At 43.2% G+C, this 15,848-nt stretch overlaps 1 protein-coding gene across 1 annotated transcript in view; it reads left to right on the top strand.

Annotated features, from left to right (window-relative positions):
- Positions 1–15,848, top strand: part of USP46 (ubiquitin specific peptidase 46) — a 32,487-nt gene that overhangs the window by 8,472 nt on the left and 8,167 nt on the right. Inside the window, exons 2-6 of the mRNA XM_083460079.1 lie at positions 4,317–4,397; positions 7,160–7,373; positions 8,428–8,657; positions 12,496–12,572; positions 15,502–15,585. Of these exons, the coding sequence (XP_083316205.1) occupies positions 4,317–4,397; positions 7,160–7,373; positions 8,428–8,657; positions 12,496–12,572; positions 15,502–15,585 (686 nt within the window). The remainder of the gene's footprint in view (positions 1–4,316; positions 4,398–7,159; positions 7,374–8,427; positions 8,658–12,495; positions 12,573–15,501; positions 15,586–15,848) is intronic.

Raw genomic sequence — 15,848 nt, 5'->3', positions numbered from 1 at the left:
TCGCTTTATCGGCCGAGGGAGCCGGCGTACAGCTTCCAGGTCATGTGGCCAGCATGACTAAGCCACTTCTGGCGAACCAGAGCAGCGCACGGTTCCTTCTGGAAAGTTTGCAGACAAAGCTTATGTGAGTTTGGACTAATTGACCAGTGTAGGTTAGTCCAAACTCGCATAAGCGTTGTCTGCAAACTTTCTAGAAGGAAAACCAATAAGCAGTTGGGTGGCAATTGTGGAATCTGTTTCCACGGTTTCTAGTCATGATGGCAAGGGTGATCCCTTGCATGTTGATGACGTCTGAAGTGGAGGACATGGTTCTGTCCCTGCGCATTCTATGTGCAGAAACTGATCAGTCTGACAATTGAATTTTAGGGTGTGCTGTTGGCATCCATCTGTCTCAAGAGACAATGTGTAGACACCATCCATTTATCCTGGAAACTGTAGTTCACCCCTCAGAGATCTGTAATTCCTAGCACCTACAGTTCCTAGGAAGTATTTTTTTTTTTTTTGTGGGTAGGGAGCATTTTAAATGTATGGTGTGCATACAGCCTAAGTTTGATAAAAGCAATGCACCAGTGTCTTCCACTACACCTGAGGACGGTAGGTGAGCTTAGGGGACAAAGGGCAGGCCTGCTCTACCTTCCAAAATCCTATCACTGCCTTCCAGAATCTGCCACCTGAGGCAGTCACCTTATTCTGCCTAATGGTAGGGTTGGCCCTGCATGATAGTTATATGGAACCTTTGAGTTTGGAGGCTGCATGCCACTGGATACCAGCTGATGGGAACAACTGGGAGCAACAGTGGGAGAGAGCTATTGCCCTGTTGGCCACTGTGGGATTCTGGACTAAATGTGCTTTTTGGGGTTGGACTAGATTACCCTCGGGGTCCCGTCCAACTCTGCAATTCTATGATCCCGCAGGGCTTTTCTGATGTTCTTGTGATGTGTTGCCACTTTCCCCCCAAATCCTCTGCAGCACATTTCTCTGCATCACTCATAATCTTCCAGTTCAGCAGCTTCAGACTCTTGAAGTTAAGCGGTTGCTGCAGTTCAGCTGCAGAGGGAGAGAAAGAGAGAGAAAAGGAAAGAGAGTGATTGCTGCCATATATAATCTTCTCCACCTGCAGTAATCTGGCTTTTCTTCCCACACTTCATTCCTCCCTGGGATTCTGAACAATAGCTAAAATTATCTGTTTTGAGTTTGGTGCCAAATTTCAACATGTCATAATAGCTCCTGATTCTGTCGCACACATTATAGCAACTTGAGATGCCAATTTGTTTCCAATGCTTGTCAATCCCTGCAATGAGAATCTGTGACTTGAATAAATCCATTGATTGTGATTCTGTGTTGTATACTTCTGGGCATTATTATTATTATTATTATTATTATTATTATTATTATTATTAAAACCCCATCTTTGAAAAGTGTATGGCCTGATTTTTTGATTCATAAAAAGCCTGGCAACTACACCTCAAACTTTTAGAATTTTGCAGTTACAGGGTTGACAGTGGCAGATCCTAGCAGCTGCCCAAACATCCCATGTTTGGCAGCAAGCAGGATGCTAGTTTTTGTAGAAAAAGAAACTGAATGGGTGGACTACAGTACGTACTTGAGCACCAAGGACAGAGTTATAGGTGCAGTCTATAGGTCTGGAAATAGCAAGCCTGTTCAGAAGCAGTAGAGGAGCAAAAAAATAAATCGATTCCTTGCACTATACATCTACACTGCAATTATTATTATTATTATTATTATTATTATTATTATTATTATTATTGTTGTTGTTGTTGTTGTTGTTGTTGTTATTGTTATTGTTATTGTTATTGTTATTGTTATTATTAATTAAATTTGTATACTGCCCTGCCCTAAAGGAGTCAGGGCAGTTACAGCATAAAAACACAATATTAAAAAATTACATAATACAGTGGTACCTCAGGTTAAGTACTTAATTCATTCCAGAGGTCCGTTCTTAACCTGAAACTGTTCTTAACCTGAAGCACCACTTTAGCTAATGGGGTCCTGCTGCCGCCGCACCGTTGGAGCACGATTTCTGTTCTCATCCTGAAGCAAAGTTTTTAACCTGAAGCACTATTTCTGGGTTAGCGGAGTCTGTAACCTGAAGTTTATGTAACCTGAAGCATATGTAACCCGAGGTACCACTGTAAAGTACATAATAAAAACATAATAAAACAACCCAATACCCCCCTCCCCAACCCATTTTAAAAGCCCATTGGATCAGCCAAAGAGAGAAATTTTGAAAACACATGACTAATGAATAAGCTGCTGGAGAATGAGTGTAGGCATGTGTACACAAACTTTGTGTGTGTGTGTTAGAGAGACAGAGCGACAGAGAGAAAGAGAATATGAAAACTTCGCAAATAGAAACTGACAATGTAAACCTCAACAAGGGAATAGAATGACAAGTAGCTGCAGGGGAAGAAAAGCAGCCACTCACAATTGTAAGAGAGATCACAAAAGTGGGAGAAAAGGACCTGACCTACATCTTTGTATTTAGCAAGTTAGCAAATGACATCAGTGAGAGAAGAGGGTCTCTGTGAAATGGTTTATTTTAAGACATAAATCTGTCAGATGGTTTACAAGCTAGTGAAACCAGTCATACACAAAGCAGCCACAAGGCCTGTGCACAAAGCATCCTATATTTTCAGGCCCTCTTGTATAAAAAGAAACATTTCCAGTGCTAAAATAAAAAAAAATTCCTTCCAGTAGCACCTTAAAGACCAACTAAGTTAGTTCTTGGTATGAGCTTTCGTGTGCATGCACACTTCTTCAGATACACTGCTGATAGACACTTGGCAAGGGACACAGGAATCTAGACCACAAAGAACTTTATAGGGTACCAACAACAACATAAATTTGGTGCAATAAATAACCAAGAGGTCAGTACAGCTGCTGCAAAATGACAAATACAATTTTGTATGAAGTTTTGTTGCTCCGCACCTGAGCTACAGATTTCTCCTTCTGAAGTCTTCAGGACCATCCCTATGTATAGAGACCAAACTACATGTAATCCTAAATGGGTACTAAATGGGTATAAGCGTTCTATATGCATGTCCTTTATTCTTTAAGCTGCCAGGTTGCCTGACCATGGTGTGTTTAGGGAAGGCGATTTAATCTCTTCCCTCCCGTAGTTTTGGGTCATAGATAAACACTTTCAAAATCAGTAATCCTGGTACACCTTGCAGCAATGGAAAGTTAGGTCAACTGGACTCTGGGAATGCTTTTCCTTTTTCAGGGCTGATGGCAGCATGATGGATGGGTTGGATAAAAAAACAACCCTTTCACCTGATCCTCCCTGGGATGCAAATGATATAATTTGAAATACAGATTCATAGTAGCTCAGCTCCTGGGCAACTGGAGTCACCCACAATGCATTGTCTGCCTTTCCTTTGGAAAGGCTCAGGTGTCTTGGGGAACTGAGGTGTTCTGTATGCCTGACGAAATTCAATACAGCCCTTTGTTCTCAGTGGGAACGGCTGGGACGGGATATGCAAAAACATCTGCAGCCTAAGGTTCAAAAATAGGGAAAGTGTTCCGGCGCATGAAACTTTAAAAAAGAACCAGACCCAAATGCTTGTGACTTTTATTACTGGCTGCCAACTGCAAGCAAGTTGATTTACATTTCAAGCCTACAAGCTCTCCGCAATTATCTCTTCTGATTTTCATTCAGCCGTTCCAGCTCTCTGAAAGCATTTATTTTGCTGGGGAAAAATCAGAGTCGCTTGCATTCATCCAAGCGAGAGAGAAAACATTGCTCTGGTTCCTCTCTCCCAACCCCTGCAAATCAGGCAAATAGAAGGGCTGATAAGGAAATGTTAGATTAGATTGCAGAAATGGATAAAATCAAATAACATCAAAAAAGCCCTGGGGAGGGCCTGTTTATTTTTGTATATTGCTCTGTCTGGGAACCAGATGATGACAGGTTAATGGATGTGGAGTGAGAGGTTTCTTTGGCAATCCATTCCCATGTCATGTGTTGGAAAGAATGGATCCTGTGCTCTGTTTCCAATTTAAAATCAATGGGGCTTGCATATGCTTCTTGGCATGCTGGATAACAGCCCTTTTCTCTTAGCAAGCATTTTCAATGGGATGTTGCGTTTTCACAGAGTTCATGGCAGCCTCATGTCATTGGCTGAGCAGGGCTTGGGCTGTAAGTATTCGGAAATGTCTAAAACACTCCAGACAATCCATTTGGCACAGCTTTGGGGGAGGGCAGCAGGAAGTGACCTAACCTTTCAGGATATTTCTCAGACTTGTGTCATATTTTAACCTGAAACTAAAATAGCTGGCTGTTTCCTTTTCCCTAGGGCACCAATGCCTCTGCTCTGGAAAAAGACATTGGGCCAGAGCAATTTCCAATCAATGAACACTACTTTGGACTGGTCAATGTAAGTATTACTGCTGTGGTGTCAGTTTCTGAAAACATATTTTATGACTTGCCCTGTCGCACCTCGGAGTACTGTCTAGAGGTGGAGATGTGTCCTCCATTTTGTTACACCTCTAGCTCCTCCATTTTGCTACACCTCCCTCCACCACCCCACCTGCTGGGTTAAACTCCCATGTTGCCCCACAGCAGTGGAAAGGGCTATGGGAGGATAGGTCGAGAGAATATGTAGCTTCTGCAGCACTGGTAGAACATCAGGAGAAGAGCATAAAAGGAGCACTGTTGGACCAGATTGACTAATTCAGTAGGTCTAAAGGCAATCTGGGTGCAGCCTGGTGTGAATGGTACATTCTCCATGCCTGGGGCTGCCTGGTTGGTGGTAGTGACTTGTGACAGGGCCTTTTCAGTGGTGGTTCCTCATTTGTGGGATGCCCTCCTTAGTGAGGTGCAACTGTCTGCATCATTATTAGCTTTCAGGAGGAATCTGAAGCCTTCTTGCTAGCCTAGGCATTTGGTGGCTGCAGAATACTTTTCCCAGCAACCCTGACATCTCTGGATGAAAATTTGTATTTATTTGTAATTTTAGAATGTTTTAACTGCTTTTGGAATTTTTTTTTTATAATGTGGATATGTTTGCTGCTTTGGGCTCCTTAGAGAGGAAGGGCAGTTTATAAATCCTATCAATCAAATGCAGTTTGGTTGTTATCATGAACCTTACCCTGAGCAGCAGTACAGACAACATACCAGCCCAGATCCTAATATCGCAGCTTGGTTTCAGCCAGAGCCTGTCAGCCAGGGACCCCTGGGATTTCTGGAGATAACAACCACTAAGCCTAAACCTTCTGAGGAACTGGTCTCTTGGCCCCAAAGACCTCCACTCCCATGTCTGGCAGGCAATGAACTTGGTGTTGGGGTGGAGTGCTCACTCCAGGTGAAATGACTGCCTCTTTAAGGCCTTCTACATTACCAGGAAGGGGCAGAACATGCAAAGTGTAATATTTCCCAAGAAGGATAAAAGCCCTCCATCCAGCTTTAGACTTGCTTAGAGTAAGTTGCTCACTGGAAGTTTTCCAGTGGTCAGTAACTCTACACTGCATTGTGGACTATATTGTGGCCCGTGGGCTTCTGCTTGAGGTCAGGATAGGACACAGGTGTGGGCAGGTGCATCCACATGTTCTGTATACAATAGATTGGGACATTCTTTCATGTGATTCCCCCTGATTTGTGGTCACTGATCAGATGATCTGCCCCCAAGTGCACAGGTATGGATAGTATGCTAGGTGCGCAGGAAGGAGAAACTACATGTGCCTCTCTGTGTGTTGAGCCAGTACATCATCCGAACTAGCCCACTTTTACCATGTTGACCATACTTTAAGTAAAATAGAATTTGTAAAGGTCCAGCCACCCTGTTTTGAAGAAGGAAGCGAGTTCTGCGTGTGAAGCATGCATTTATGCCTTATCATAATAGGTTTTTAAAATACATATATATATTCAGGTGTAGGTCATGCATGGTAAAGGGCTCTCTGGGTCACAGACAAAATTTATTTTGATGAGTGCTTTGAATACCGATTTTGGGAACTTCTAGAATAGTAACACTGGGCCCCTCCAGGTGTGCCTTTTATTATTCCTTTATTTATGCTCGTGATGGAAATGGGACAGTTTTATGCAGTGGTACTTTCAATGCTGTTTGCACCTGGAAAAACATTGGAATGGACGTCCCACTTCATTTCCAGTCAGTGCGTGTCCTGTAGCTTCCTGCTGAAACCCTGTAACATTTTATTCCACAAGTGTTCCAAGAGAGGTGGTGGGTGTCCCTTTGTGCTATAATGAAATGTAGTGAAATCCAGTAATACTGGAAGAGCATTGTGAAACAGCTATGAAGCAGAATGATGTGTGGATGGTCCAGTAAAAACCTGGCACTAATGCACTGTTACTACATCAATTACGTGTTGCAGAATACAGAAAGCCTGCAACTTACATGCATTTAACTTGTGCACATTCAGCTTTACGTGCATGACTAATGATGATGATGATAGCAGAAAGGGTGCGGGGCTCTGAGGGCCTTACAGCGAGAAGTGAGGTTGCAGGGAACTAGGCAGAGGTCCTTCTCGGTAGTGGCGCCTGCCCTGTGGAACGCCCTTCCATCAGATGCCAAGGAAAGCAACAACTATCTGACTTTTAGAAGACATCTGAAGGCAGCCCTGTTTAGGGAAGTTTTTAATGTTTGCTGTTTTATTGTATTTTTTTATATTCTGTTGGGAGCCCCCCAGAGTGGCTGGGGAAACCCAGTCAGATGGGCGGAGTATAAATAAAATCACAATCATAATCACAATCATAATATTCCAGGAAAATTGAGTTTGGCAATCCTGCCTGCCATTGAACCTAATGGGTTTTGACTATACATGATTTTGGCTTTAGGCATAACCCCCAGAGTGTAACTCCTGCATAAGTTGCAGACTTACTGTGAATCCACAAAAAAGCACCAAGTCTGAAGGCAACCACTGTTTTTAAAACCATGTTATGCCTGACACCAGAACAAAACTGAAGAAGCCTGTTTTAGCATTACGAAATTTTTATTCCTAGCTAAAGAGTAATACTTTGAAGCTCCACATACAGACCCGTTGACCTACATTCAATCTACAGTTATAGATTTCTCCTCTTCTACCGAGAGGAGAAAATACTGAGGCAAGGGAGATAGGATATTGGGTGTTGCACTAAGCTGCACTTCATGATCCGCTCTCTCCCGTCCCCACTTATATTTTGCAGTTTGGAAACACGTGCTACTGCAACTCCGTCCTGCAAGCCCTGTATTTCTGCCGGCCCTTTCGGGAAAATGTGCTGTCCTACAAGGCCCAGCAGAAAAAGAAGGAAAACCTCCTGACTTGCCTTGCGGACCTTTTCCACAGTATTGCCACGCAGAAGAAGAAAGTTGGAGTGATTCCACCCAAAAAGTTCATCTCGAGGTTACGAAAGGAGAATGGCAAGTATAGATTCGCACATCCTTTCAGACCACGGCCCTGATCCCAAACCATTCTGGAAGGCTGCCGAGAGAGGAGAGGAGGGAGGAGTGGGTGTCCTCTCAGATATGCCTTTGCTTTCTGGTCAGTTCTGCTGTCCAGTCCTCTGTGTCGCCTCGAGACAGAGGCCAGAGAAGGGAGTAGAGACAGTAGCAGCCCCCGTGAGGCCCAGTCCTTCCCTGTTGAGGACAGAGGCAGAAGTTAGAACAGTTGTACCTTGGAAGTCCAACAGAATCCATTCTGGAAGTCTGTTCGACTTTCAAAGCCTTCGGAAACCAAAGCTCCTGCAGTCATTTGGGTGCCCTGTCGGATGTTTGGCTTCCAAAAATAGTTCGCAAACTGGAACAGTCACTTCCGGGTTTGTGATGTTTGGGAGCCAAAACATTCGAGAACGAGGCTGTTTGAAAACCAAGGTGCGGCCGTACTGTAGTTCTCTCTGGGCAATGTGGCCGCTCAGTCTTCCTTGCTGCACTGCTCAGAGAAAGAGGGGGAGATGCAATTCAGAGGGTGAGGTGGCTACTCCTTCAAGGGTTCCTCCTTGCTTGCTTTTGTGCTCTCTCTGGGCAGTCTTGCTGGGCCCAGATTCTCCCTGTCACACCAGAAGGTGAGTGAGGGGGCAGAGGCAGAAATCACCACCAAGGGAAATGACAGGTGAGCAATCAGATGCCCTAGTGGCTGCATGGACCACACATGGGCAAGCAAGTGAAGACAGCCCTGTGCGGACTGTGCTCTCAGGCTGTGGGGAGGAGGGGCTGCTTAAATACAGTGGTACCTCGGGTTACATACGCTTCAGGTTACCAACTCTGCTAACCCAGAAATAGTCTTCAGGTTAAGAACTTTGCTTCAGGTTGAGAACAGAAATCGTGCTCCTGCGGCGCGGCAGCAGCAGGAGGCCCCATTAGCTAAAGTGGTGCTTCAGGTTAAGAACAGTTTCTAGTTAAGTACAGACCTCTGGAACGAATTAAGTACTTAACCCGAGGTACCACTGTATATGCCTTCCTCCTGTTTTTTCTACAGATCTCTTTGACAACTACATGCAACAAGACGCCCATGAGTTTTTAAACTACTTACTGAATACCGTCGCTGACATTCTGCAAGAGGAGAAGAAGCAGGAAAAGCAAAACGGCAAACTGAAAAACGGCAACATGAACGAAGCGGAAGAGAACAACAAGCAAGAACTCACCTGGGTGCATGAGATTTTTCAGGGAACGCTGACTAATGAAACGAGATGCTTGAACTGTGAAACTGTAAGTACTGGGCTTATTGGTGTTTTCCTGAAAATAGTTAGATTACTTTATAGCAGCTTGTAGAGCTAAATATGTCGCTTTATGAAGCCGTTCAAGAAATATGAGTGTTTCTATGGAGTAAAGCAGCTATTGTCTATGTATATTTATTTGGGGCTTTGGATAACTTTGGTTAATCCACCCCCACCCCCCTGTGTTGAACCTTCCTAAGACAAGGACAAATTATTCCCCAACCTTGTCTCTGCATACAAATATGGGAAGCTGCATTATACTGAGTCAGACCATCTAGTTCAATATTCTGCACTGAATGGCAGTGGTTGTGCAGGATTTCAGTCAGGATTCTTTCCCAGCTCTAACTGGGGGTGTCAGGTTTTGAACCTGGGACTTCTCCATGCAGAGCAGATGATCTACATGTAAGCTTTGGTCCTTCCCCATAAGAGAGCCCCACATGTGACATATTGCATCTTAAGGTATTGTAAATGTGTACATGCCTCCACTGAGGTTAATTTGACTTTGGAGCAGCTCCAGGAATTACTTGTGGCAAAATAAGAATGAGGTTACCCTTCTCCAAACTTCTGATATCCCCTTTTTCCTGAAACTGAATTGGAGGCACACATCACTCTTAAACCTCAGTTGGCATGGGCCAATCTATGTTCTTAGGTTAGTACTCTAGTGTGTTTGGAGTTCCCAATTTTCTTCCCATGGGGGTGAGAACTGAACAGGATTGCATTCTGGTGAGGAGAGGGTCTAATCAGGGTTTCCCAAACTTGGCTCTCCAGCTGTTTTTGGACCACAACTCCCATCATCCCTAGCTATCAGGACCAGTAGTCAGGGATGATGGGAATTGTAGTCCAAAATCAGCTGGAGACTCAAGTTTGGGAAACCGTGGTCTAACGCTAATGCACCAATCCAGATGACCTCATCACACAAACTGCTGTTACATTGTTAAGGCTCTGGGATTTCACTTCTGTCACTAATGAAAATTTGGTGGGGGCCGTCTGGATCAAGGCTGTGCTGCAGGGTGGGGGAAGGATTAGACCCATTTCTCCAGCACTGCAGCCCCAATCCAAGTTGGGGTATGTGAAGAGAGCCCCTGTTGGGCACTCTAAATGCAGAGTTCCAGCAGAACAAACTTAGCCCTCGGAAAGACTTACCAGAGCTCGAAAGAACCCACCTCTGTGACAGCCACTGTGCTAGATGTGCCTCCCAGACTTGGGCACAGACAGAGCCCAGGGTGTGCTCTGAAGGTACATGGGAGGGAACCCCACATCTGCCCTCTTGCATTCCATGATGAAAGGCACCCTTCTGTGTCCCAGAGGCAGTGGTTTGGTTAGATAATTTTAGACTTAATTGTCTTGGCTTAGATAATCTTGTAGATGGTAATGCGCATTACTTCAAAATACAGTAAGCCAGCACTGTTGTGTTTGCTGGGCCGCCCTGCTCATTCTGTGGAGTGGTCCTTGAACGTTTGCCCTCAAGTCCTGCCCTGTTTGTGCCTTCCTCAGATAGCAAGCCAGAATTATCCAACTAGGCTAAAGTCCTGCTGAATCAGTGACTCATGCAGTAAGGCGTTGAGTAGGTACTTTGAGTGAGTAGTTCAGATTCCCCGGAGCCCCTAATGATGGAATTAATTAATTTTTTCCTCGATCAGTAGCAGGCCTGTCATCACACACTAGTGTGCCCTGGAAAACAGTTTGGTCATTAGTGGATTAGATGAAGACAATCTCTTATAATTGCACCGCTAATATCGTATCGTGCGGTTTTGTGCTTCAACTTTCTGATGAGGGCATATTAGGACCATTTATGTAACAGTGTGCAAGTCAAAGGCCATTGCGGCCTTTTTTTATATTCACTGTTGCGGCATCCCTGTGAAGTCATCACTCTTATTCATATCTTAGAAATAGGGTGAGAAACAGAATGTGTGATCGAGGAGGCAGAGAGGTTCACATGAGAGTTGGGATTTGGATGGATCTGGGACTCTTAGGTGGAGCTTGATAGCAGCCATTTTTTCCAGGTTGACTAGCTTACCCCTCAACCTGAAAAACAGTCAGAAATATGACTTATCATCTGAATTGTCATTGTCAGATTTGGGGCAAGGTAAATCTTGACTAAGATTGATATATGCTTCTTTTTGCAGTTTAGCTTTTTTGGATTAAGTTGCATGCTGTGCTAAAGGGTACTAGTTGAGAAAGAGAGAGCCCTGGATCCAGATTCCATGTGTCAACACATAATTACTGTATTTATGAGATTTTGCCATAATCAGTTTCTTGAAATAAGCAAATATCCTTATTTTATTCTTTCAATATAAAGTAGTTACAAGATATTATTTCTGCTGTGTGTAACAAGTAATGTTTGTTGTTTGAAGCAATCTATTTCTCCCCTTCAAACAGGGGGAAATGGGTCTAGTGGCAGCAGTATAAGCAAACGTCCAAAAGGGATTGTATTCTCATACCCATGTTCAAAGTGACTCATATAATGGGCTTCAGCAGGACAAACTCTGGAATGAAGAACTTTCATCCCACAAATCTCTTCCCAGCAGTTGAGCCTGTATCTACAGTTCCTAATCTTAAGAAAAACTCAACTAAACTTGTGTGGTTATAGTTTTGCTGATGCCAGTGACATTATGTAAACGCAAGCATTTCTTAAAGCACCTCGCAATATGAGCAAGAGAATCTGTAATTGGATCAAAGCAATGGCACTAGAGAGTAGGGATCCACATTTAGGTCTGATCTACTTGCAACAGTACTCACAACTCAGAGAAATTGAAGAGAGAGACTTTTAAAACAGCCATAGCTTGGGCCAATTATATGGAGGTGAGGCTGGTAGGGAGCTCCAGTGTATTGGAAAGGGTCTTTGGAGCATTGGATGTGAGAGGTCCGGTAGGAATTTCTCTACCTCAGCAGGTCCAGAGTTAGAGGGCATTCTTGGCCCTTTCCTGGATAAGCATGTAGCAGCAGTTCTGGAGTTTATGCAGAGTTTTCGGAGAAGGGGGGATTTCATTGTGGTTTTATAACTTATAGGACTGATTATTGCACTGCCCCTTACTGGGGAGCACCACAGAGAGCAACTCTGAAGACAACTCTGAAGCTGCAATTGCTACAGAATGTTTGCTCTCCTGACAGGCAAAGGGAAGTAAGGTCATATGCAACTGATATTGCAGGCTTCTGCTGCTCAATGCAAGGTGCTGGTGCTTATCTTTGCAATAGTTCATTACCTGTGGCCAACATCGTATAGAAAAGCCTTTGGGAGCAGCCTAGGGTCGATGGAGGTTATAGTCTGAAAGCGCAGGAGAGCACCAGGTTGGCAGAACCTGCTATAGACTGCCTCTCAAAATATGAAGTTCAGTACACTGTCTGGGCTCTGCAGGAAGGCTGGAGAGGAAGGGGGAATGCTATACTCAATACAGGTGTAACAATTATGCTAAAACAAACCTTAGTTGGCAAAAAACCCACACACCCTCAAATCACAGTTTCATGTCCTGGTTTGTGTCCAGTCCTTAACTATGGTGGAGGCATTTTTGTAACCATAGTTACAGAAGACAAACCATGCTTAGGCATCCCATCATAGAGCTGCGAGAGATTAATATGCCTCCTTTTCCCAAACTGCTTTCAAAGACAGGACCATTCAGCTCCACAACTTGAACCTAAACTTTTAAATAACTTGTTTTGGTGTACTCATCTGCCCCACTGCTTAATTCTTTCTGCAATGTTGGCATCTTCTAGGTTTTGATGTTGTGCTGACATAATGGTAGGCATTTGCTTTGCTGGTGCAGCTGGTCTTAGGATCAAGCTGTTGGTTGTGCAGTACCCAGAAATATTACTGCCTCCTATTTTTGTTGCAGGTTAGCAGCAAAGATGAAGATTTCCTCGATCTCTCTGTTGATGTGGAACAGAACACATCGATTACTCATTGCTTAAGGTAAATGAGTGGCTGCAGAAATGTGTGTTGAAAATAGTGGGAGCAGGTTTTTGCTGTCTGATCATTTTAGATTAGTGGGATTTGAAAGGAAGAGCGGCATGAGAGTTACGGTATGATATGGCATAAATCAAATCAAGAAATATAAATGGAACTTTTTTTGGAAGGTAGGAATATAAATCAGTCCTGCTGCAATTGAATATTCAGGAAGAAACTACAGCTTTTCAATCTTTCAGTTGCTTACTCAAGGGAGGTTCCACTGAAGGCAGCAGATTTACTCTGGAGCAAATCGCTTGAGAATGGTGTGCATGCATGCATAACATGTACTTCCTGGGAAAGTAATTACCATCTGTCAATCAAAGGGCTTACTGATGAATAATATGGAGCATTTATCCCAAGTATTAGAAAACTTTATTTATCATAGCAGTTAATCTGAAAGAAGTCGTTAAGCATCCATTAGGTCCCACTGAATTAAATACAACTTTGAATTTTGATTTACCAGAGAGATTTACCAGAGTTATACTAAACTAAGAGTGCAATTTAACACATCTTTCCGAGTTCAGAACCTGCTTGAGCCTTGTTATCAGTTGGGTCCAAGACGTAGCAGTACTTGGAAGTCAAAAATCCCCCTTTGCCTGACTGTGCATGTACACACACACACACACACACACACACATGCATTCTCTTAGGTTTATTGCTTCAGCTCTTTAGGCAGGTGACTGCATGAGTCCATCTACATGAAAACATAGCTCTTACCTAAGGGATCATATTCTCTTCTGCTTCCCATCATGTGACACAAGTGCTTTCCCAAATGCTTATACAGTCGTACCTTGGAAGTCGAATGGAATCCATTCCAGAAGTCTGTTCAACTTCCAAAACATTCGAAAACCAAATTGTGGCTTCTGATTGGCTGCAGGAAGCTCCACCAGGAGTGGTGGAGGGTGTGGCTGAAGGGGGGCTGTGGCCTGGGGAGAGTCATATGGGATGCATGGAGACCTGAATTTGGCCTCTGGATCTGAGGCTCTCCACCCCTGGCTTAGTGGGTCATACATTCTGTTCTTGGTTGTCCCATTTTCTTGTGGAAATCTGGATGTAGAGAAGCACTCTCAGTACCATTTCCACAGTTGTTTGTCTTCCTTATCCTGGAAACTCATCAAAGTCTAAGCATTTTCAGAAGAGTACTTCAGGACTGGACTACCATAATGCACTCTATCTGGGACTTCCCTTGTGCTTTGTCTGGAAAGTGCATGGCATCATTTTATAACCTTTGTGAATGTTACTGGCATTTGTTTACTTCTTAAATTTCCCTCTTGTCCTTCTTCCCAAATGGGCCCTGCGAAGCCAACACCAAAGTTGCAAAACAGTATGAATGAAAATAAAATATTTGAAACATTAAAAAAAATCCAAAATGTGTGTGTGTGTGTTTTTTTTTTTACCAATCATGAATATATAAAAAATCTACAAGAGTCAAAAACCCTCAAAGCTAATACAGTGGTACCTCGGGTTACATACACTTCAGGTTACAGACTCCGCTAACCCAGAAATAGTACCTCGGGTTAAGAACTTTGCTTCAGGATGAGAACAGAAATCGTGCTCTGGCAGCGCGGCAGCAGCAGGAGGCCCCATTAACTAAAGGTGTGTTCTTAACCTGAAACTGTTCTTAACTAGAGGCATGCTTTTGCTAATGGGGCCTCTTGCTGCTGCTGTGCTGCCGGCGCACGATTTCCATTCTCATCCTGGGGCAAAGTTCTCAACTCGAGGTAACTCTTCCAGATTAGCGGAGTTTGTAACCTGAGGCGTTTGTAACTCGAGGTACCACTGTATTAAGATTTTGGACTCACTGTAGTTAACCCCTTGTAAGAGTATGAGCTCTTAACATAGAGTGACTTCAAATCATGTCTGCCCGCATGTGCAATGGAAACGAACCTTTAGCTGGCAGGTTTCCCAAGTGTATTTTGGAAATTATAATTGCCATGTTTGAGAACAGAAACGGCATTGTTTGACCTTAATTGTATAAACAGTGTTGAGCAGGAAAGAGAAATAAGTAAACAGGAGCTATTTCAGAGGCAGTAGCTCAATTAGTCTTGCTTCCCTTTAATACTACAGCAAATTCTCTTTCCTCTAAGTTATCGTTGAAAGAAAAAGCCCTTTTGTGTTTAAGCCCCCAAACATAATTCTTTTCCTCTGGGCATCAGTGCTGGCATTAAAAGAGGAATTCATAAAATAACACAATAAATTATGTATCAATTATTTTTATTTCCACGAGGAGTTGAAAAGGCCAGCTGGTTCTGTCAGTTTTACCTCTCTCTCTATTTTTTTTTCTTAGAAAAGCATTACCCCATGAATAAACCAACACCTCCAGCATATTTCTGTCTAAGAATAGTTTATATGTCTAGCTTTTATCCAGAAATTAGAAGTTTTATTTTAGCTAGGTCAAAATGAAGTAATCTGTCATCTGTTGAATGTAAAACAAGCATTTCTTATGCCTGTGAAAACCACACTTCAATAAAATTTGAAGAGCAGAATGAGTGCCCATCTGTACTACACATTTAAAGCAGCACCACAGTAGTTTAAAGAGGCCTGCTTTCCCTCAAAGAATTTTGGGAACTGTAGTGTGTTACAGGTTCTCAGAGACGTTGGGCGACCCCTATTCCCCTCACAAAACTATAATTCTCAGAGTTCCCTGGAAAGAAGGATTGAGAGTTAAACCACTCTGAGAATTATAGCTCAGTGAGAAGATTAGGGAGTCTCCTAACAACTTTCAGCGCCCTTGACAGTTCTCAAGTAAGGCGATCCTGCAAGTATATTCTCTCTCACCACTGTGTTTGAGTTACAGTCAAGCAACTGTACAATATTTTGCAACCAGCTCAGGATGCATTTGGGATGGGAAGTATGAAACTGTAAGCACTGTTCCCTCCGTTGATTTTTTCAGAGACTTCAGCAACACAGAAACATTGTGCAGCGAACAAAAGTACTACTGTGAGACTTGCTGCAGCAAACAAGAGGCACAAAAAAGGTAAGCAAAGCACCTTGTGGCCTGGTCCCAGGGAGGCTAGTATAAATTTTAAAGCAGTGGTTGAAATAAAACAAATTCTTCCTGCTTTCAGTTCTGCAAAAAACAATAACAGAGGTGTGCCTATGTGGGAACATAGACCTGTTTATAAATAGAATGGGCACTTATTAATTGTACATTTTTATTATGGATATCATGGACTCCCTTTTGTGCATATTTAAAGTATTACACTGTTGTTGTTGTTTGTTTTTAAAAAATAGCTTTTA

The sequence above is a fragment of the Podarcis liolepis genome (genome assembly GCF_965112155.1).
Source record: "Podarcis liolepis genome assembly, chromosome: 9".
Lineage (NCBI taxonomy): Eukaryota > Metazoa > Chordata > Lepidosauria > Squamata > Lacertidae > Podarcis > Podarcis liolepis.
The sequence above is the reverse complement of the archived record's forward strand: the minus strand, read 5'-3'. Positions and strand labels throughout refer to the sequence as shown.